This window comes from Kogia breviceps, chromosome 4 (assembly GCF_026419965.1).
Source record: "Kogia breviceps isolate mKogBre1 chromosome 4, mKogBre1 haplotype 1, whole genome shotgun sequence".
NCBI classification, from domain to species: Eukaryota; Metazoa; Chordata; class Mammalia; order Artiodactyla; family Physeteridae; genus Kogia; species Kogia breviceps.
Genome location: NC_081313.1, coordinates 75,515,332 through 75,539,704, shown reverse-complemented (window position 1 = coordinate 75,539,704; position 24,373 = coordinate 75,515,332). Strand labels below are relative to the sequence as shown.

Sequence of the window (24,373 nt, the reverse complement as noted above, 5' to 3'; positions counted from 1 at the left end):
TGAGAGAACTAATCGGGATTCTGCAGTGGTGTGTTGAAGTTTTGTGAAAATGAAATTAGAGACGCAGCATATTTCATCAGTAATGAATCTGTTTATGTTGTATAAAGCAGGGTTAGGTTAAGAAAAAGCAATTTTTCAAACTCAGTGCTTTTTGATGGTCAAGTGTTTATTCCATTGGGTCATTAATATACTATATTTCCAAAGAGTTCTTTGGGCAAAGTTCATCTTCTGGTTAATGTTAGAGAAGAATTGGCCCACAACAGGCTTTTTACATTTTGTAATGATAATTCTAAATTGTTAGGTAAGATCCTCTTGAGTATACTCTATTGCCTATAAATAAAAGGGCTGGCAAAGAACTTGTTTTTAAAAACTGAATTTACAACAAAGTTAGGCATATTAAACATCAATAGACATTATTGGTTCTACTGTATATTGCTAGGCCAATGATGGATTTTAACAGTAAAGAAAACTTAATAAGTTTGATATGGAAATCGGAATTGTAATACAGTAGCAGGAACTCAACATGAAAATTTAGACATTAATGAGAATAACCTTTGAATGTCAGCTTGAATTAGACTTCCTGCATTTTGGCCAAATTCATAGGTTATGGCAAATAGGTTAGGTGGTAGGACAGAAATAACTGAAATGATTTTGTTTACCAAATATTTCAATGCCAGTTGTTCACTTTATTTTTTTAATGTTTTCTAGCTATTTCCATTAAAAAATGACAAATATTCAACCTTAAATCTGTATCATTAAGTATAGAAGGAAGGTATTTAAATGGACTCCTTTTGGAAGTTAACTTTACTATTAGTCAACTGATATACTGAAGTTAGAATTTAAATTAGGGAGATAAACTCAGAGGAGAGGAATAAAGGGCAGTGCTGTGGAGATGTGAAATGGGGGAAAAGGCTCTCCAAAATAGTAAGGCCTTCTCTCAAGATATTATAATGGTAGTTGTGTTGGGTTATTCACCTGGCAGTCATAGAAAGAGGTAATATACTGCTTTACTTACTCTGTCACCAAAAAGCTCTGGAAATGTCAGTCAGAATTTTCTGTATATGTCAATAACTGTGATACGCCCACTGCAAAATAAAGCATTATTAGACATAATCATACCTTAAGCTGTGATGACAGATGTTAAAATGACTATAAGCAGTTGAAGGGGAAAAAGGGTCACAGTTATCTGGAAGCAATAAGACAAGGATGTTTGGAGAAATAACCTATTCTCTGGAGGATGATATTATTTTAGGTTATGAGAGATAATAGGTGAGGTAATTGGGAAGATAGAGCAAAGGGGCAGTTTCTAATTAAATTGACAGCATACATAGGATTTTACTCAGGGAAAATACCAGTGATCTGAGTTGGGCCACCATTTAGTACATGCAACTCTGCAGTGAGACTGCTGCTGGAAGATGCCTTATAAACAAGGGCTGGAAACATGGCATGGCTTTTTGAGGCAAGACTGTTTTTTCACTACTTATCAAGATAAATACCACACCAGTGATGTGTTCATCCACAAAATGGTAATGAAATAGAAAAAGGGTATCCAGGGTGATAGCTGTGGGAGTGAGTCAGTGCATTAATTCTGCTTACCAAGAAAGATGTTTAAATTTGAAAAAAAGTCTGTAAGTATTAAAGGGTATTCATACTTCCTTCCTGTTATGACACTCATTGGACTAAAATATAAATAAAAGGAAATGGACTGATAAGGTTGGTAATTGGCTATGGTGAGAAGAAAGGTGAATAAATGAGCAAAGAATAGATTTTTTAAAATTTATTTAAAAGGATTATAGTTTTCAGATGTTTCATCTCATAAGGCAGGGTGATGTTAATTTTTTTTAAGCAATACTTACAACTGAAAGTGTATCATGTACATTTTTAGCCAGTACTCAAAAAAATTCCATATTCTATACAAATGGGGGAAATGCAATTCATAATTGACAAGTATGGATTTTTTATACTTTAAGCCATGAGGTTGCCACATCAACAAATGAAATTCCTTAGCATATATGTCTTATGTTTATATTTATGAAATGTACACAATTGACACAGAACCCGAAAGGGAATAAGTAATTATTTTATATATATATATATATATATATATATATATATATATATATATATATACTTTGATTTACAAACTCCATTCTGGAAAATATTTATTAAATTAGAAACAAGGAATGAATGTAAGCAAAATGTGCTTAGAGTTTCAATTTCTCTTGGACTTGGTGTTACTTTTATGCATTTTACCAAAGCTTGGACTCACATCAAAGTGTTGGCTGTGTTTTGCTTTGACTTTTTAATTTTTAAAATGTATACAGAGCTACTCTCAAAGGTGAAAATGAAAAACTATTAAAACTTAAAATTCATCTATGGAGGCACCATATTGCAGTGGTGATTTCATGTTAAATATCCTAAGCTGAATCTTTCCAAGAATCTTGTAAAGAGTGACCAAGTCTGGACAAATAATATACTCCACATTTTGTGTAGCTACTGAAGAGAGCACCACAGCTTACTGAAGGGGCCATAAGATGAAAAAATTTCTTGAAATAGCTTTGATCTTTGAGGGTAAAGATCTTGTTTATCATGCCTCTCAACCTTCTTGAAATCAGCATGAAGTTAGAGGAAGCAGTACTTCTAATTAGTTCCCCAGGAGTAAGGAAGGGAAGTGAGGAAGTGGTCCCATCATCCCCAAAGAGCTGAAGCAATGGGAGTTGTCTTGAGAGGCCCCTAATCTGCCACCACTGTAAGTTGAGGAGGCCATTTTCCCACCAAGACCTGGCCCCACCCCACAGCCTGTAGGCTCCAGTGCTGGGATGCCTCAGGCCAAACAACCAACAGGGCAGGAACACAGCCCCACCCATCAGCAGACAGGTTGCTTAAAGTCTTCCTGAGCACACAGCTGCCCGAAAAACACACCCCTTGACACAGCCCTGCCCATCAGGGGGACAAGACCCAGCTCCACCCACTAGTTGGCAAGAACCAGTCCTTCCCACCAGGAAGCCTGCACAAGCCTCTTAGACAGCCTTATCCACTGCAGAGTCAGACAGCAGAAGCAAAAAGAACTACAACCCTGCAGCCTGCATAATGGAAACCACAATCAAAGAAAGTTAGACAAAATGAGACGGCAGAGGAATATGTCCCAGATGAAGGCATAAGATAAAACCTCAGAAGAACAACTAGGTGAAGTGGAGATAGGCAATCTACCAGAAAAAGTATTCAGAATAATGATAGTAAAAATGATACATGGGCTTCCCTGGTGGTGCAGTGGTTGAGAATCCACCTGCGGATGCAGGGGGCACGGGTTCGTGCCCCAGTCCGGGAAGATCTGGGCCCGTGAGCCATGGCCGCTGGGCCTGTGCATCTGGAGCCTGTGCTCCACAATGGGAGAGGCCACAGAAGTGAGAGGCCCGCATACCACCAAAGAAAAAAAAAAAAAAAGATACACGATCTCAGAAAAAGAATGGAGGTACAGATTGAAAAGGTACAAGAAATATTTAACAAAGACCGAGGAGAACTAAAGAAAAACAAACAGAGATGAGCAGTACAATAACTAAAATGAAAAATACACTAGAAGGAATCAATAGCAGAATAACTGAGGCAGAAGAACGAATAAGTGAGCTGAAAGGCAGAATGGTAGAAATTACTGCCATGAAACAAAATAAAGAAAAAGAATGAAAAGAAACAAGGATAGTCTCAGAGACCTCTGGGACAACATTAAATGCATCAATATTCTCATAGGTATTGCAGAAGAAGAAGAGAGAGAGAAAGGACCTGAGAAAATATCTGAAGGATAATAGCTGAAAACTTCCCTAACATGGGAATGGAAACAGTCACCCAAGTCCAAGAAGCTCAGACAGTCGCAGGCAGGACAGACACAAGGAGGAACATGCTGAGATGCATACCAATCAATTGGACAAAAATTAACAACAAAGAAAAAGTATTAAAAGCAACAAGGGAAAAGCAACAAATAACATACAAGGGAATTCCCATAAGGTTATCAGCTGATTTCTCAGCAGAAACCCTGCAGACCAGAAAGGAGTAACATGATATATTTACAGTGAGGAAAGGGAAGAACCTATAACCAAGAACACTCTATCCAGCAAGGCTCTCATTCAGATTTGATGGAGAAATCAAAAGCTTTACAGACAAGCAAAAGCTAAGAGAATTCAGCACCACCACACCAGCTTTGCAACAAATGATAAAGGAACTTCTCTAGGTGAAAAAGAAAAGGCCACAATGAGAAACAAGAAAATTACAAATGGAAGAGCCCACCAGTAAGGGCAAACATGTCCACACACAAATATGAACAGACCAATCACAAGTACTGAAATTGAAACTGTGATTAAAAAATCCCCAACAGACAAAAGTCCAGGACCAGATGGCTTCACAGGCAAATTCTAGCAAACATTTAGAGAAGACTTAACACCTATCCTTCTGAAACTATTTCAAAAATCAGCAGAGGAAGAAACACTCACAAGCTCATTCTGTGAGGGACACCATCACCCTGACACCAAAACCAGACAAAGATATCACAAAAAAAGAAAATTATAGGCCAATATCACTGATGAACACAGATGCAAAAATCCTCAACAAAATACTAGCAAACTGAATTCAATAGTACATTAAAAGCTTCATACACCATGATCAAGTGGGATTTATTATAGAGAATCAAGGATTTTTCAATATCTGCAAATCAATCAGTGTGATATACCACATCAAGAAATTGAAGAATAAAAACCATAAGATCCTCTCAATAGATGCAGAAAAAGCTTTTGACAAAATTCAACACCCTTTATGATTAAACAAACTCTCCAGAAAGTGGGACTAGAGGGAACATACCTCAACATAATAAAGGCCATATATGACAAACCTACCACTAACATCATACTCAAAGGTGAAAAGCTGAAAGCATTTCCTCTGAGATCAGGAATAACACAAGGGTATACAATCTCATCACTTTTAATAAATATAGTTTTGGAAGTCCTAGCCATGACAATCAGAGAATAAAAAAATAAAAGGAACCCAAATTGGAAGAGAAGAAGTAAAACTGTCACGATTTGCAGATGAGATGATACTATACATAGAAAATCCTAAATATGCTACCAGAAAACTACTAGAGCTCATCAATGAATTTGGTAAAGGTGAAGAATACAAAATTAATACATAGGAATCTGTTGCATTTCTATACACTAACAACAACCGACCAGAAAGAGAAATTAAAGAAACAGTCCCATTTACCATCACATTAAAATGAATAAAATACCTAGGAATAAACCTACCTAAGGAGGCAAAAGACCTGTACTCGGAAACCTGTAAAATGCTGATGAAAGGAACCAAAGATGACACAGATGGAAAGACATACCATGTTCCTGAATTGGAAGAAGCAATACTGTCAAAATGACTATACTACCCAAGGCAATCTACATATTCAGTGCCACCCCTACCAAATTACCAATGGCATTTTGTACAGAACTAGAACAAAAAATCTTAAAATTTATATGGAGACACAAAAGACCCCAAATAGCCAAAGCAATCTTGCAAAAGAAAAACAGAGCTGGAGGAATCAGGCTCCCTGACTTCAGAGTATAGTACAAAGCTATAGTCATCAAAATAGTATCGTACTGGAACAAAAACAGACATATAGATCAATGGAACAGGACAGAAAGCCCAGAAATAAACCCACACACCTATGGTCAATTAATCTATGACAAAGAGGCAAGAATATACAATGGAGAAAAGACAGTCTCTTTAATAAGTGGTGCTGGGAAAACTGGACAGCTACATGTAAAAGAATGAAATTAGAACATTCTCTAACACCATACACAAAAAATAAAATCAAAATGGATTAAAGACCTAAATGTAAAACTGGATACTATCAAACTCTTAGAGGAAAACATAAGCAGAACACTCTTTAATATAAGTTGCAGCTATATCTTTTTGGATCCACCTCCTAGAGTAATGAAAATAAAACAAAAATAAACAAATGGGACCTAATTAAACTTAAAAGCTTTTACACAGCAAAGGAAACCATAAACAAAAAGAGAACCCACAGAATGAAGAAAATATTTGCAAGTGAAGTGACCAACAATGAATTAATCTCCAAACTATACAAACAGCTCATGCAGCTCAATATCAAAAAAACAAACCAAACAACCCAATCAAAAAATGGGCATGGGCTTCCCTGGTGGCGCAGTGGTTGAGAATCCGCCTGCCGATGCAGGAGACACGGGTTCGTGCCCTGGTCCGGGAAGATCCCACATGCCGCGGAGCAACTAAGCCCGTGAGCCATGGCTGCCAGGCCTGCGCGTCCGGAGCCTGTGCTCCGCAACGGGAGAGGCCACAACAGTGAGAGGCCCGCATACCGCAAAAAAAAAAAAAAAAAAAAAAAAAAAAAAAAAAAAATGGGCAGATCTAAGTAGACATTTCTTCAAAGAAGACATATAGACAAATGTCTTCAAAGAAGACATTTTTTTTTTTTTTTTTTTTTTTTTTTTTTTTCCAGGGCACTTCCACTCTCACCTCTTCGATATTCTGAGTTCGTATCTGTCTCAACTGGGATTTGGGTGCAAGCAACAGAAACCAATTTCTCTAACTAAAGAGCAAAGGAATTTATTGGAAGTGTATGCAAACCCCAGATCTTTGGGCAAAGAAGTTTGGGAAAGAGAATTGAACAAAGTAAAATAGGGCTGTAGTATTGCAGAACTTTTCAAAATCTTCAGTGTGCCATTTGCAAGTCTCCGAGGGGGTGTACAGTTTGCAAAGCTTTGTGAATGTATTTCTTGGATTCCAATATGTGCCAACTGTAAAATGGATCAGCAGTTTAATAACAGTTCTCTAGGATTCAAAACCAAAAAGCCTAACTATCACGTCGGTTGTACAAATGGATTTGAAGCAGCAACCTGATTTCATAACACTGTTTATCTGTTTTAAGGCAACACATACAGAGTTCTCACTATATGCCAGGTACTATTTTAAGAGCTTTTATGTAAATTGACACACAAAGAAGACATATAAACCTACCTCCTTAGGTAGGTTTATTCCTAGGTATTTTATTCATTTTAATGTGATGGTAAATGGGACTGTTTCTTTAATTTCTCTTTCTGGTCGGTTGTTGTTAGTGTATAGAAATGCAACAGATTCCTATGTATTAATTTTGTATTCTTCACCTTTCATGTGCCTTCAAGAGGCACATGAAAAGATGCTCAACATTGATAATTATTAGAGAAATGCAAATCAAAACTACAGTGAGGGGGCTTCCCTGGTGGCGCAGTGGTTGGGAGTCTGCTGCCGATGCAGGGGACACGGGTTCGCGCCCTGGTCCAGGAGGATCCCACATGCCGCAGAGCAAGTGGGCCCGTGAGCCACAACAACTGAGCCTGTGCGTCTGGAGCCTGTGCTCCGCAACAAGAGAGGCCACGACAGTGAGAGGCCTGCGCACCGCGATGAAGAGTAGCCCCTGCTTGCCACAACTGGAGAAAGCCCTCGCACAGAAACAAAGACCCAACACAGCCAATAAATAAATAAATAAATAAAATTAATAAACTCCTACCCCCAACATCTTCTTTAAAAAAAAAAAAAAACAACTACAGTGAGGTACCATGTCACACTGGTCAGAATAGCCATCATCAAAAAGTCTACAAACAATAAATGCTGGAGTGGGTGTGGAGAAAAGGGAACCCTCCTACACTGTTGGTCAGAGTGTAAATTGGTACAGACACTATGAAGAACAGTATGAAGATTCCTTAAAAAACTAAAAATAGAACTACCATATCATCCAGCAATCCCACTCCTGGGCATATATCTGGAGAAAACCGTAATTTGAAAAGATACATGCACCCCAATATTCATTGCAGCACTATTTACAATAGCCAAGACACAGAAGCAACCTAAATGTCCAGTGACAGAGGAATGGATAAAGAAGATGTGGTATATATATATACAATGGAATATTACTCAGCCATAAAAATAATGAAATAATACCATTTGCAACAACATGGATGGACCTAGAGATTATCATACTAAGTGAAGTCAGACAGAGAAAGACAAATATCATATGGTATCACTTATATGTGGAATCTAAAACAAAAAAGGACATAAATTAACTTATTTACAAAACAGAAATAGACTCACAGACTTAGAGAATGAACTTATGGTTACCAGGGGGGAAGGGTGGGAGGGAGGGATAGATTGGGAGTTTGGGATTGACATGTATACACTGCTATATTTAATATAGGTAACCAACAAGGACTTACTGTATAGTGTAGGGAATTCTGCTCAATATTCTGTAATAACCTAAATGGGAAAATAATTTGAAAAAGAAGAGATACATATATATGTATAACTGAATCACTTTGCTGTATACCTGAAACTAACACAACATTGTTAATCAACTATACTCCAATATAAAGTAAAAAATTTTTAAATTAAAGTTGCTATGAGGGCTAAATTAATTACTATATGCAAAGTCCTTAGAACAGTGCCTGGCACATTGAAATTGCTAAATAAGCATTAGCTGTCATAATTATATGCTCCACCTCCCCCCCAGTGCCAGTACATAGTAGGCATTCAGTAAATAATTTCATTCATTCAGTAATGAAAGAACGTTGGATACTACATGAATATGAATACATAGGCAGTGACTCAATGAAGAATAATGGCACCATTAGCCATGTAGAGCTCTCATTTTCTCCTAGGTTCTAGAATACTTTTAAACTTTTAAAATTCTTAGCCAATTTTAAATAAAATATGAGCCAGGTCTATATTTCAAATCTTTTTCTAAACACGATGATGCTATTAATTTGAATGAGAGGTTGCAAACAGGCATTTCAGCTGATAGATCTCACATTTATAAATAGTGCTTTCATACAGATTGTTATCCCCAGAAGTGGTTATGCAGTGGTTAGTTAGCCTTGTGCTAGTCTGCATTGCCAAAACAACCTGTGATGCCTGGGTTGTCATCAGCTTTGCATGGCTGGTATAAATGCATTCAATTTTTAGAAGTTTTAGAGTTGCAAATATGTAATCCTTTTCTTCTTGATGAAAATAAGACTTTTTAAACAATCATTTTTGGAGCAAGAATAACATTTCTTGCCATAGCTTATGTAACTTTTAACATAGCAGTTTAGTAAATGGGATAGACACCAAGTGTCTATAGAACACAGTCCATGAAAATTTCCAAGTACATCAAATTTAGCTAGAAAAGAAAAAGACTTTTTTATTCATTAAATTGTACATTACTCTGAGAAAATACATTGTTGAGAAAAAAAGCAATATGGTTCTCACGATAGTCTTTTTTTTTTAAAATAAATTTATTTATTTTATTTTATTTATCTTTGGCTGCATTGGGTCTTCATTGCCGCACACGGGCTCTCTCTAGTTTTAGTGAGCGGGGGCTACTCTTCGTTGCGGTGCGTGGGCTTCTCATTGCGGTGCCTTCTCGTTGTGGAGCACGGGCTCTATGTGCGCGGGCTTTAGTAGTTGTGGCACACAGGCTCAGTAGTTGTGGCTTGTGGGCTCTAGAGCGCAGGCTCAGTAGTTGTGGTGCACGGGCTTAGTTGCTCCGTGGCATGTGGGCTTTTCCCAGACCAGGGATCGAACCCGTGTCTACTGCATTGTCAGGTGAATTCTCAACCACTGCGCCACCAGGGAAGTCCCTATATAATAGTCTTGACACTTCTCCTAACAAAGGGAATTACTTCTGTATCAGCAGTGAGTGCTAGCCAAATAGCATGACCTTGGACTTCTATCTAAACTCTTAGAATTTTAAAAAGTCCACTGGAGTAAAAAGTCTCTATGGAAATATGGGTGATTTACTGGTAACGGAAAAGTTCAGCTTCCATTACTACTGATGGCTATGCTTCCATTTATGTTTTCCCTAAGCCATAACTATTTAAAATGTTACCATTAGCATTCTTACTTGTCCCATTGGTTGGTATATAACTCTCCTACTTAAATATATAGAACAAATCATATTAATTAAAATAAATTGTTGGAAAGTTAAGTTGTATTGCAGATAGTCTCTGTAGACTATAAGTTCAAATTAAGGGTTTTGCTGCTTGTTCCTGAGCTTGGAACGATTCATTTTACTGTATTAGTAGCAGCAAAAGAAATCAACTACCTTATAAAAGAACATCCATTTGAATTCTTGCAGAAATAGCTAGATAAACTGCATATATAGCTAGTTATCATAAACATATAACAAATTCTTGGCTAAAGCAAGCAACCAACCTGCTAATTCATAATGGCAAGTTTTGATATTTAATTATATTGAGTATAGATTTCAGATATAAGTGTATTTATATATATTTCACTATTCATTTATTCTATTTATTTCTGTATATTTCTATACATTAAATATATATAGCATTGGGTTTCAGGGGTCCTAAGTGATATATTAACAAACTGTGATGTATTTTCATAAAATAAACAGACAAACATTATTTTCTGGATATTGAAGTGTTAAATTGAGGCAAAATAATTTGACGGGAGTTGGAATAACTCACTTTATTTTAAGAAATGCTTATGTTTTGCAACTTCCAAAGGTAAGGATGTGATGTCCATTTATTGTAGTCCATAAACACTGAACATCCTTTACAGTTCACAAAAACCTCTATAATATTCAAAATAAAATCTCTATTTTAAGTTTGAAAATAAAACAGTACAAATAAATGATATTCTTAACTGGTTTTTTACCTTTTTTTTGAATGAGTTACCTTAATGCTTTCTTTTTTCCTACTGAATTCTCCCCAAACTAGTATACCTTAATTAGCTTGAGGGAATAACTAACGTAAGTTAGAAATAAGTTTGCAAAGCTCTCTCTGATCCCTTATCAAAGTGAGATTTTTTGCCATCCTCTCATTCCCTAATGCTCCTACTGAAAAATGGTATAAGGCCTCGTAGCTCCCATGTATGATTCCTATTATTTAACTACTTCAGAGATTCAATACAAAGTTCAGAGAAAAACAAAACTTTTAAAGTATTAAAAATTACTATCTAGAAGGAAATTCTAAACTATTCTATTTTGGAGAAGATAAGCTAAGCAATAAATCAATTGTCTATGTTACATGAAAAGAATAACAATTTCTCCATTTTCACTAAATGTATGATAAGGAAGATGAACTGAAATTATATACATTTCTTAAAACTTCAGTTTTAAAACATTAGGTAAACGTGGTTGTGGATCTACCTCATCTGGAGAACATATCAGAAAGTAGGGAGGTCTCAGGACTTCCCTGGTGGTGCAGTGGTTAAGAATCCGCCTGCCAATGCAGGAGATACTGGTTCAATCCCTGGTCCGGGAAGATTCCACATGCCACAGAGCAACTAAGCCCGTGTGCCACAACTACTGAGCCTGCACTCTAGAGCCCACGAGCCACAACTAGTCAGACTGCATGCCACAACTACTGAAGCCCGCATGCCTAGGGCCCATGCTCTGCAACAAGAAGCCACTGCAGTGAGAAGACCACACACCGCAACGAAGAGTAGACCCTGCTCAAGGCAACTACAGGAAGTCCACGCGCAGCAACGAAGACCCAACGCAACCAAAAATAAATAAATAATAATAATTTTTTAAAAGTGAGTGGGTCTCATCTATCAAGTATAGTATTATAAAGACCCGTCTCCAAAGTTAAGAGACTCTCTAATTCTGTGGTTTATGTGGATAAAAAGAGCTACTAAAAAATGGTGCCATTTATATTCATGGTGATTACATTCAAAGCTGATTTTCTGGTTTATAATAGATTTCCCATAGCTATTCATGAATCACAATATTCAAGAAGTTTTTCTCAAATTTAGGATAGCATTTTATCTGTCCCCTCCCTAAAGTTTGTCCTTTGGGATTAAGTGCTGTTCAGAATCACCTTTCTACAGAAACATCTTTAAAGAAGGACATCAAATTCTATAGTTTCCAATTTTACCATAGAATTTGATAATGACCTTTAAAAAATGAGGAAATGAATGAGGAAGGACATGAATTATTCCCCAAGACTACCACAGATTGCTTCATGAGTGAAGGAAGAAATGCCTGAATTATGCCTTTCCCACAAACAATTACTAAGATAAAGCCTAAGGAAATGGCACCAGTGCCTTATATTTTCACTGACATTTCATACCTAAACTGAAATATTCTACAAATCTTTATGGGATTTTGAATATGGATTTAGAATAATTACTCAGTCAAGCCCATATGACGACCTCTTTTGGTCTGAATAAGCTCCCTGAAGAGAAGACCATATCCAGCTCAACTCACCTCTACATTACCTAGCCCAGTGTTTTGAGGTTAGCAGATACTCAATAAATGTTTGCTGGATGAATGGGCAAATTACTTATACACAGTAAAACTGTTCTAAAATGTGGCTCATTGTGATAAATACCAAATAAACTACAAACCAAAGCAGATCTCTCATAACATAAGCTATACATGTACTAAAAGCCCAACATAGTAACTTAGAAGGTCCTCTAATTTCAGTCTTTTATGGAGAGGTGCACTACAATTAATTTCCTACCATTACCACCATTCATTGAGACAGAGGTTCCCACAGTTTTGCTAATTGGGCCAGTCTTCTATTTCTTCTATATCTACAGCAGCATATCCTAAGAACTAGTATGGAGATGATTAGTAAATGAATGAACTTGCAAGAAGTTGTTGTCTTTTAGTATGATCACTGAATTTAAGACCTTAAGAATCAACTAATGATGTAGAAACAAAGGATGAGGAGACTAATTTTAAGGCTCTTAGAGTTCTCATATTTATGATTCATACAAATAACAATTTAACAATACCTATTCTAGATACCAACTACTACCCATTGTGACACTAGAGGTTAAAGATTATTATTTATTCAATCCAGCTAAGAATAACATAGGAATATCTAAGCTTCTAACACATAGCAATTAACAGATATTTTGTGAGTGCTTAAAGTGTACAGAGTGTAGTGTACAAAGCACTGTGTTGTTTGCTATTTGAAATGTCTCCTTTGAAAAAAAAATTCGGAATACAAGTTATAATTAAAAGTCTTCCTCAAGTAACTGAAAATATAGATGAAACCATACTACACATGGGAACTTCCCTGGTGGTCCAGTGGCTAAGACTCCATGCTCCCAATGCAGGGGGCCCAGGTTCGATCCCTGGTCAGGGAACTAGGTCCCACATGCTGCAACTAAGAGCTTGCATGCCGCAACTAAAGATCCCACATGCCACAACTAAAGATCCTGCAAGCTGCAACTAAGACCCAGTGCAGCCAAATAAATAAACAAATAAATATTTTTAAAAATACTACATGTGGGGCTTCCCTGGTGGTGCAGTGGTTGGGAGTCCGCCTGCCGATGCAGGGGACGCGGGTTCGTGCCCCGGTCCGGGGGGATCCCGCGTGCCGCGGAGCGGCTGGGCCCGTGGGCCATGGCCGCTGGGCCTGTGCGTCCGGAGCCTGTGCTCCGTGGCGGGAGAGGCCGCAACAGTGAGAGGCCCGCGTACTGCAAAAAAAAAAAAAAAAAAAATACTACATGTGAAAAAAAAAGCAATGTAATCACTCAAGAAAGTAATAGAAGTAACAAAGCAATATATGGTTAATTTACCAAAATAGTGCTGATATTAGGTACTATAGGACTCAAAGGAGGACAATCACATCAGGGTTAGGTAGTTGGGAAGGACTTTATGAAAGAGGTGAGATATGGACTGAGTCTGAAGAATGAGCAGGTTTGGGATATATGGAAAGGCGTTTCAAGTGAATGGAATAGCGAAAGTAGACATGCAAATGTGGGAAAACATAAGTCCGAAGGCAATATGGAGAATCATCTTCTCCCTGAGGAGAGATGGTGGCAGCTAAACAGAACTACTGCCGAGGTAGAACACTAAGACTTAATAAACGCTCTGGGCAGGGCAGTCATTGAAGGTTTGGTGTAGCAGTGGTGTGAGGCTTGAGCTCTGAATATCTGGGGAACACTGCACTGTTCAGGCAATAAAATCATGAGCACCTATGATTCTGCACACATTTCCAATGTGTGGAGGGTTTTTATTTCTATATCACCAGGTAATTCTCTGACACCCGCTGGGTGTCCCATAATTCAACACATTTCTGGGACTACCTGGAGATGACGTCAGATCCCCTAGGTTAAGGGCTTCTTCCTACAGGATTGCCCTCTGCCTCTGAACTTCAGATGCCAATTGCAAGTCCAGGTTGTCACCTAGGCTTCTGACAAACCTGGGTACAGATTGGAAGTTCCACTGACCCCCTCCTTGGGTTCCATTAATTTGATAGAGCAGCTTACAAAACTCAGAGCAATTTTTTACTTACTAGATTACTGGTTTATTTTAAAAGGATATAACTCAGGAACAGCCAGATGGAAGAGATACCTAGGGCAAGGCATAGGGAAAGGAAGTGGAGCTTCCATGCTCTCTCTCCCAGCATGCCACTCTCCACAAATCTCCATGCATTTACCAACTTGGAATCTCTCTGAACCCTCTCCTTTTGGATTTTTATGGAGGCTTCATTTACACAGGCATAATTGACTAAGTCATTGGTCACTGGTGATGGAATTTAATCTCTAGCCCCTTTCCCCGGAGGTGGAGGGTGGGACTAAAAATTCCAGCTCTCTAATCATATGGTTGGTTCCACTGGTAACCAGCCTCCAACCCTAGGTGCTTCCATTAACATATCAAAAGACAACTTTATAGCTCTCGAACAGTAAATTCCAAGGGTTTTAGGACCTCTGTGCCAGAAATTGGCAGGAAGACTAAAAATATATTTCTTATTTCAAATCACACTATCACAGCACCCGAACTGTGGACTGATTGCAGAGGGATGAATGTGAGCATGAGTGCAGAGTAAGTTGTCCCTTAACTGGAGACTGACAGTGCAGACAAGATTGGAAGTAGGGGCGTAAATTACTTTGTGAACTTCAGACCCTGTGTTACGGAGTGTGGGGGGCTAATGGTCAATTTGAAAAAGCGAAAAAAATATATACGAAAAAATATATGAATGATGAATTTAATTGGAATGGGAGTGAAAATAACATCAAGAAGTTGAATTTAGAGAGCTTGGGACGAAAATGAATTTTAAAGATATTGAATTACTGTTTGGGAGACAGAAGAATTACAGATGTGGACACAACAGTTGAATACGTGGGGTTAGATGTGGAGCTTTCCAAGAGAGAAGAGAAAATAGTCTAGGACTGAATCCTGAAGAAAACCCACATTTATAGGACAGCAGGAAGAAGAGAACAGAGACATAATTTTCCCCTCTGATTTGAACCTCCCTTTGAAGCCAGTCTGCATTGTGCTGTACAGAGGAGAAGGACAAAAAGGTTGTTTGAGAAGAATAAAGTCCAATATGACTTCACTTTTCATTCCTCAGATACCAACTGGTAGGACAATTTGAAATCATTAATTTGGCCAGATGGTTAATGTTGTTTAACAGTGAAATTAACTAATAAATAATTATAAAGCATTTTGTAAATATAAAGTACTACATAAATGTTTAATAACATTAAATCAGGAGGCTTATTTCTAGTTACATTTTTATATCCAAGTGTTTTATTGGTGTTTCAGGAGAAATGCCAATAATATGATCGAATGCCATCATTATAGACTGTACTTGAAAAATATAACAAAGGGGTTACAGGAGAACAAAAACAGCCCTGGCCATGCTAGGCTGACAAGAGTGAACTGGCAAGAAATGTCTCCCTCGTGGAACAACAACATGATCATAGAAATGTATAACTGAACACTGAGTAAAACCACTGTAATATGTAGCAACTTCACCCACATGTTTATAAAAATGGAATTTATCAGATAAAATGATGTGAAGGGCACAGGGTAGGAGAAGGAACATCAAGGTAGGAGCTGTGGGGAAGCCACTTGATACAAGTAGAGTCTCATAAAATAATAGCAACATTTTATGAATTCATAGCTCACCTACTATTTACGATAATGCATTAAGATATATACTATGAGAGGGTGGGAGGGGATATGGGGATATATGTATACATATAGCTGATTCACTTTGTTATACAACAGAAACTAACACAACATTGGAAAGCAATTATACTCCAATACAGATGTTTAAAAGTTGCTAAAAATACCATCCCCTATTTTGCATATGAGACAGCTAAGGCACAGAGAGGTTAAGAAACTTGCCCAATTAGTCAGTAAATGGCAGAATCAGGATTGAAACCTAGACAGTGTGGCTGCAGTGTCTGCTGAGGAATCTGGGAAAGGTTTTATTTCCCTGATAAAATGAGTCAGGTGCAGCTCTAGGCCCTTCCTCCTTTTTCCTGCCTGAAAACAAGGACATGATGCTGAAGCTACAACAGTCATCTTGGAACCATGAGGGTAAAGGACAAGAAAACACAGAGGTACCAGCCCTGCTGCTGTCAAGCTACTTAATCCATGCCAGTAGTCACCCACCTCTGGATTTCTTATTATGTGAGAAAAATAAACAACTGCTTGTGTAAACCACCACAGTCAGGATTTCTGTTATTTGCAAATTTAAGCAATATGCCAAATGATCATGATACTACTACTAACAGTTATCACTTATTGAGTGTTTACTATGAACTATGCACTATTTTGTATGTTTTATGTATACTTAGTCATTTTATTCTGATGGCAACTCTATGAAGCGGGTGCTGTTATTATTCCCATTTTATTGATAAGGAAACTAAAGTACACTTCATCTGGCTTGCCCAAGGCCACACAGCTTATAAGGGATTCAAATCCAGCACCTGACTTCAAAACCTCTCCTCTTCAGCAAATAGTATTCTAAGCAGTGACACACTAAACACCATTTCAGTTAAAATCACAAATTAAATAGGGATGCTTCAACAATATTTTGGAGATTCTAGAGCACATGTTGCTCAGCAAGCATGCTATTGACATTTCAGGAAGACAACTCTTTACTGTTTAGGTTTGCTGTATATTAAAGATGTTTACCATCTCCGTTCGCTGGGTCCTAGAAGCACTCCCTAGACTGTGTCAACCAAAAATGCTCTCCACACTTCCCCATAGAGAGGTGGTGTCACCCCAGTTAAAACCACCATTCTAGAACATTATTCAGCAACATTCTCTGTAAAAGTCCAAATAGTAGATAATTTAGGCTTAGTAGGACAGTTGGTCTCAGTCAGTGTCATTAACAATTACTAAAATCTGACACTGTAGAGTGAAATCAGTCATAGGCAATACATACACAATTGAGCATGGCTGTGCTCCTATCAAACTATTTTGACCACATTTTACAGATGACAACTCTGAGGCATAGAAGAGGTTAAGAAACTTGCCTGAAGTGATTCAACTAGTACGTGAGGGGTATGGATTCATCCCAAAGACAGAGTGATTCCAGAGCATGTGCTCTTAATCAGGATACTTTTGAGTTCACAGATTTTAGATGTTTTTCTCCTAGTAGAAGGCGTAGTAAATGCCTCAGAGAACTTCTCACACTCCAGATTCTGGCCCTCCTCCTCTTCCCTGGTGTTGGTTGTTCTTTCCTGCAGTAAGGGTCCCCCCAGAACTTGCTTCTCTGACAGTAAGGACTCAAGCTACCATGGACACACTTTATGCTTAACCACTCCCCAAGCATGGCTCTCCTGGTTGGCTCTGACACACAGCTATCCACAAAGGCCCCCAAATAAAAGATTCTACCAAACTGATCACTAGAACAGTTACTCACTGATCTGTGACTGTTTTTATTTTGTACCTCTCAAATCCCAGGCTCACTGAGGTGAGCAGAAACAGAAAGCTCTTCACCCATGGTCTGGTACATGTAAGAGCCCTTTGGTATTAGCTAACATTCATGTAACATACAGAGGAGCAGGAAGATACCTCTGGTCTAGATATCAATGTCTGTGTAAACCCAGCTGGGCTCACCAAAACTGAGAACCCCCAAGTCAATTGAAGTAGTACTAGTGAACAAGGTTGTGACTACTGGCTCTGTTAAAGTATTTCAGCCCAGTTTTTTAGGTTACCTGTTGTTTTTGGATGAAAAGGGACCCCCTAGTCAAAGACAGATCAAGCTCCCACATCTACTCACCAAGGAGCCATACAGATGAGGCACATTCCAGAAGATGATTAAGATTATGGTACAGATCAGTTGAGGTCTCATGGGATTTTGCTGCTCGTCAGTGTCTAAGACTGCCACCAGCTGGCGTGGGGGTCAGGTTGCGGTCCTTTTTCCATGGCAAGCAGGTGGGAAATTTAGCAATAGTGAAGGAGAGCAGGCTACCAAAGATGGGAAAAGTAGAAACATAATCACTTCATAATGCTTTTTAAGGAGAACTAGAATACACTGGTTCCAACTTTTTTATTTCTGTACGGACATGCTTTCACTACAGATTTTAAATATAATAGAGGAAGCTAGGGAACAAATTACCTAGTTAATTATGTTTAACGAATTGCTAGCTTATTTTTTCTTCCAGTAGTTTTTTGATAGAACTGATTTGTTTTTGCACTGTGTTAACAAAGCCTAAAACTATGATAGAGCTATATTTAAACTTTTCTTAAGAACTTATAAATGCGAAATATAACAATGCTTGTGAAAATAAACATACATTTCAAATCCCTATTATTTGTATTCAGTATAAGTAAAATTATTAGGGAAAATATAGTTCTAATATTACTTTACTCCTATCTTTGTCATAATTTCTTATTCTCTTATGAGATTATTTCTTCTTAATAAGCACAAAGCAAATACAAGAAGGTTGTGGTATGTAATAACTGCCTAATATCATTAATTACTAACAGCTCAATTATGCTGTGAAGTGCCTATAGTAGTCATGAAGCTTCAAAAATCCTTATCTTGGATTTTATTATATATACAATTCATTTAAATTACATTAGTTATACAGACTTTAATGAAGCAGAGAGATTATATTTTCACTTTTCACAACTAGAGACAATGCTCAAAATATGTGCATATTACATATTTTGTTCTGTTGACATTCATAATTCATTTACTCAGTACAATATTAGCACCTTTATTTTTCATATTTGGATTTCTTTTTGAGTGTGTGTATATATATAAACTTTAGAAAGCACCTTTTTAAAAATATCTAGCCCAGGGCTTCCCTGGTGGCGCAGTGGTTGAGAGTCCGCCTGCCGATGCAGGATACACGGGTTCGTGCCCTGGTCCGGGAAGATCCCACATGCCGCGGAGCAACTAAGCCCGTGAGCCATGGCCGCTAGGCCTGCGCGTCCGGAGCCTGTGCTCCGCAACGGGAGAGGCCACAACAGTGAGAGGCCCGCATACCGCAAAAAAAAAAATTATTAAAAATATCTAGCCCATTCCAGCAATATTTTTCAGGAAATAAAGTATTCAAACTATTTTTAACATTAATTAATGACACTTGCAGAATGGTTTTAAAAACATAGTTAATGTTGCATTTACAAGCCCAGACTTCAGGGCCTGAGTCCCTGATTTCAATCCAAAGATAGTTGGCCAAGTGACATTAACATTCTGTGCCTGTTTACTCCTCTACAGAATAGGAATAAAAACATTTTGTAGTAAGGATTTAAAGATTGATATGTCAAGTGTTTAAAACAATACCTAGCCCTTAGTTAGTACTATGTAAGTAATTTCTGTTAATGTTTTCCTGCTTGGAAAGAGTTCAACTCAACATGCAAATTAATGATGCCCAAGTTCACATATATAAAATGGGTAATGACAGTTTTTAATCTTCGAAATTCCATGAAAGCAGTATAAGGTAACCTTGTGGGCTAAATTTTAAATCTCAAAGTACTGAGCTCAGGAGTATTGCCCCTTGTGACATGACTTCAAATAGTGCGGTGGTGAAAAATCTCTTTATCTTTCAAGTTGCTATTAAAACCTGTAAGATCCATAACCTAACTCTGACCATACGGAGAAACTAAGATGGCCAGAAATAGCAGTTTTTGGGTCCAGCCAAGGTTGGTTGGGGGTGGGAGTTGAGGAGAGTTCCAGGCAGAGGATGAGGAAGCAATGTAAATTAAACCCAGGTTGAATCTCTCAGATCATCCTCTGTGTGTGTGTGTGTGTGTGTGTGTGTGTGTGTGTGTGTGTGTGTGTGTGTGTGTGTGTGTGTATCGCACCTCCTAGGGCTGGCCAGGCATAGTGAACCCAACACTCCAACAAGGAAAGCTGTGTGGAAACAGGGATCCTATTAGCAGGTTTCTGTGGAAAATGGAATGCTCTTGCCTCCTTTTCATTACTCAAACAAGATCAGAACAATCTCAGCCCAAATTGTTATCCTTTCCTCTTGTATGACAGGCTGTTTATTATCTATGAATTCTGACTATAATAAAATAGGGAGCTTCTGGAAAACATTCAGTGAACAGCTGCTTATCTGTTAGAAATCCTATCCCCTTGAAGCCCTTCTAGCAGAGGGCCTTTTAGGATTATCAACACTGGTTTTAAAATCCTTTTGAGACAGCATATCATGGTTGATGGCTTAGGGGCTGATAAAAACAGGAATGAGGAAAAGAAAAAGGAAATATATGCAGACGACTCCTTGTTGTAGTGCTGGATTAAGTATGCCAAGGCCATTCCTGGGGCAGTGGCACATATAAGAGAGGAAGGAAGGATTAACAATACTTGGGTTACTGTGACATATACTTTGCAAGATTATACACAAATATAGTTCCATATCCTAACATTTTGTTCTGTATCTCCCAATCATCCAGAATTAGAAAGTCTTTAGTCTTTTTTTTCTTTAGCAAATGCTCTATGGAACCTCGCTGACAATTTGCTGCTTTTCTTGGGTGATTTAACTTGATTACTTGAAATCTGATCTTATTTCTAGGAATAGATGGACCTGCCTTTAAGGTATATCCAATTCAGCTTGGTATTATTCTTCTGGCTAAAGTCTTCCTGGCAAACGTCTCTGCAATTTAAAGCCACTGATATGTTGATCAGTGAGGGGAAAATACTATGAAAAATATTTGCTTATTAATTGCTAATTCTAGATATATTCATATGCATGCATATTCTGGGAAGCCATACATTTTTAAAATGTAGAAAACTCACTTAAAACAATACTTAGAAACTTTCCCCTGGAGTAGAGCTGGTTTGATTCTACTTCCGTTCCCATTCTCCTGTCCCACTCTGCAGAAGCAGTGCCAAGGAACTATGTTGCCCAAGAGGCATTGAGTAAAAGAATAAAGAAGGACAAACACTCAGTAAATCAGTGACTGCTCATATTCAACCCTGAAAAACTGAGTGTTGACTGCAGTTTGGAAGTTACAAAAATGCTAAGATGTGATTTTTCTTTTAGGTGGGAAATGAGGAAGGATGAAAGACTAGAAGAGGAAGAAAAAGCAATGCTGGAACATCTAAAACTAATGTGTACCATCCAGGACTCATCTGCCTCAGATAACACAGAGGAACAGTAATCTGCAGAAAACAGCAACAGTTTTATTTTAGGAAATAATCACATGTAATGGAGTAGGATTTTTATTCTAGTCAGAATGAACCTCTGATGTGCTGTGAAGCGTGAAACCAATGACTGAGTAATCTCTGAACTGAAAAAGAGTACAGCACATAAAGAATAAAATGCTACATACTTTTTATTTTTAAAATAATTTCAAATGTTTTTCTTTCCTCAGTCTTTCTCTTAATATGATATAACTACTGCCATCTCGTGTTCCCTTTGAATTATTTTTTTTTCTTTCAGTCTTGAAGTATCTATGACAATAGGCGAAATGTTTGGAAATCTTTTCCTGAAGGATTTTTAAATACAACATTTGGATGTTCAGTTGGAGTCACATACCCCCGAGAGTCATCTGAAAATTTCAAATTAATTTTGTAGCCGTAGCCCAAGTCCAGGTCTTAATTGCCTTTAGTACCCCCCACTTTACCAGTCTCCTTTCTGATAGCCTCTTCCTCATCCAATTTATTTTAATCAGAGCCACAAAAAGCACTCTCTTGAAGTATACCTTTAGTAATATCTATGCTTACAGTGGTTTTTCAAACATCAGATTCAAACTTCTAATCATATCCTATCAGAACCTATACCAGCGGTGCCATGTCCAGCAAACTGCCTGTCATCCAAGCCACACGCTTGCCATTTTTTCCAACTAGAAACCATCTTTCTCCCAAAATCATGTTCAAAATTCACTCCAGCAATCTCGTTATCCATAGTTCCATAGTTTCTGTTACTTCTCTTATTTCCATTGCATTGATACACACACACGAACACAGGCACACACACACACGAAGGAAATGGAACGTGTTCTAGTGCCTCTATTCCAAGTAGGGTTGTATTTACTATATTCTTCCCATCAGTGCCTGACACTAGATTAAAAAGACCTTGAAGGCTTTACAATATAATATGAAATCTCCCTTTATAGCAGTAGTCTCCCCAGATACCTACTATAGAGTTATTCATCTAGTGGGCAGTTAATAAACACAGTTGTTTAAATGGCTGTCATTGTAAGAAGACAGCAAAGACAATTAGACTCTTGAGCAACCTATAGGACATCTGGGAGAAGCCTTATATCATGAACTATTTTAGACCATATGATATTGAACATCATTGTTTCTGATGTTCTCAGGTTATTCATATCACCACATTCTGTGATTTTTATAAAATATGTATAGGCTACATGATTTCCAAAGGAAAGTACTTGGACATTTTTCAAAGAGTAAAGCTTGGAGTGCAGAGGACACCTCAGAAAATCTCTTGCATTATTCCCTTACATAAAAACACATAAATGGCCATGTAGCCAGCTGCGTGCCAAATAACACATTTTATTTTTAAAGAATGTACTTTAGTTGGCCAGTATAATCATAAACCAAGTGTTTTAAGATATGGTTGAAATAATTTCTAAAAATTTTATGCAGACCATTTAAAAAATGCTAAGAAATTTTTATGAGAATTACTTTCCACATACTCTTATCTATAAACAGTTACTATAACAACAAACATAAGGCAATGGTTGACTTTATTCCTTCAGCTTAGTGATAGTCTATGTACTAAATCTGCACAACTATATTTTATTAGAATAGACACTAAAATAGAAAGCCCCCCAAAAATTGATCCAAAAGCTAAATAAAATAGTCTCATAAAGTTATAGGATTTCACATTTGGCTCCTTTTGTTTTCTAATATATCTAAGGATCATCTGTTAACACTATTTTTAATTGAATCTGTACACTTCTGTATTAATCCTGGAAAGTGATTTAGTTTGTCTTGAAAAAATGTCTATATGGCTCCCTTCCAAAAGGAATGAAGTATCGTAAGGGGAGAATGAGATAAGTTGAAAGGAGAGAAATGTAGAAAAGAGAGAAGAGTTTGCATTTGATTTCTCTTCTATGCTTGATCTATGAAATTACTGTAGCCGTAAGTGCAGTAAAATTTATAATTGGGAAATTTAAATAAGTTATTATTTTATCAGGTCATTTTGACTTTACATTTTATATGTTTCTTAAAGTATGATAAAAAGTGGTACTCCAAAACAATTACTCTTTCTCACATTTATTTTTGTATAAGTTAACAATAAGAATGAAGCCTAAAATTTTATAACTATATATGCTTATTACAAAAATGTTATCTTCCTATAAAATATTATCTTCCTTCTGTGTTTTATTTAACTGTATTTTTATGTAATTTTAAAGAGGTATCTATTATTGGCCTAGCAGCGTTAAAATAGTATGAATTAATTTCTAATAAAATACATTTTTTTCTTGAACAACACACGTTTGAACTGTGCAGATTCACTTATATGCAGATGTTTTACTAATATGTACTACCGTACTCCATAACATTGAGTTGATTGATCTGTGGATGCAGAAGCATGGGTTACACACAGGATAGGTACCCGTAACCCCTGTGTTGTTTAAGGATCAACTGTATAGATGACAATGCGTACTTCAGATATTTTACATTTGTCATGTCTATGAAAAAATGTTATAAAACTACCAACCAAGAAACAGGAAAAATAAATCACTGTTTTGTGTACTAATATCTGCTTACTCTAAATATCCTACTATCCCAGTTCACAGATTCTTGAGTCAAAGCGAGCTTCAGGTAGTTGATAATAGGAATTTCTTATAAAAATTTTTGGGTTTTTTTAATGATTTTAATGATACTTGAAATATTTCATAATTTTTTTAAAAAATTTAGGGGCTTCCCTGGTGGCACAGTGGTTGAGAGTATGCCTGCCGATGCAGGGGACACAGGTTCGTGCCCCAGTCCGGGAAGATCCCACATGCCGCGGAGCGGCTGGGCTCGTGAGCCATGGCCGCTGAGCCTGTGCGTCCGGAGCCTGTGCTCCACAATGGGAGAGGCCACAACAGTAAGAGGCCCACGTACCACAAAAAAAAAAAAAAAAAAAAAAAAAAAAAATTAATAAGTTGTATTTACCTTAAAAAGGAAGGAAACCCTGTCAACGTTAATAAACTTTGAGG

At 37.4% G+C, this 24,373-nt stretch overlaps 1 protein-coding gene across 6 annotated transcripts in view; it reads left to right on the top strand.

The window, feature by feature from the left end:
- The window catches only part of KIAA0825 (KIAA0825 ortholog), a 420,452-nt gene extending 396,799 nt beyond the window's left edge, over window positions 1–23,653 (top strand). For all 6 annotated transcript variants that reach the window (XM_067031329.1, XM_059061435.2, XM_067031331.1 and 3 more), the window contains one exon: window positions 21,241–23,653. In XM_067031329.1, the coding sequence (XP_066887430.1) occupies window positions 21,241–21,358 (118 nt within the window). In that variant the 3' untranslated portion in view covers window positions 21,359–23,653. The remainder of the gene's footprint in view (window positions 1–21,240) is intronic.
- Window positions 23,654–24,373: the final 720 nt, after the last annotated feature.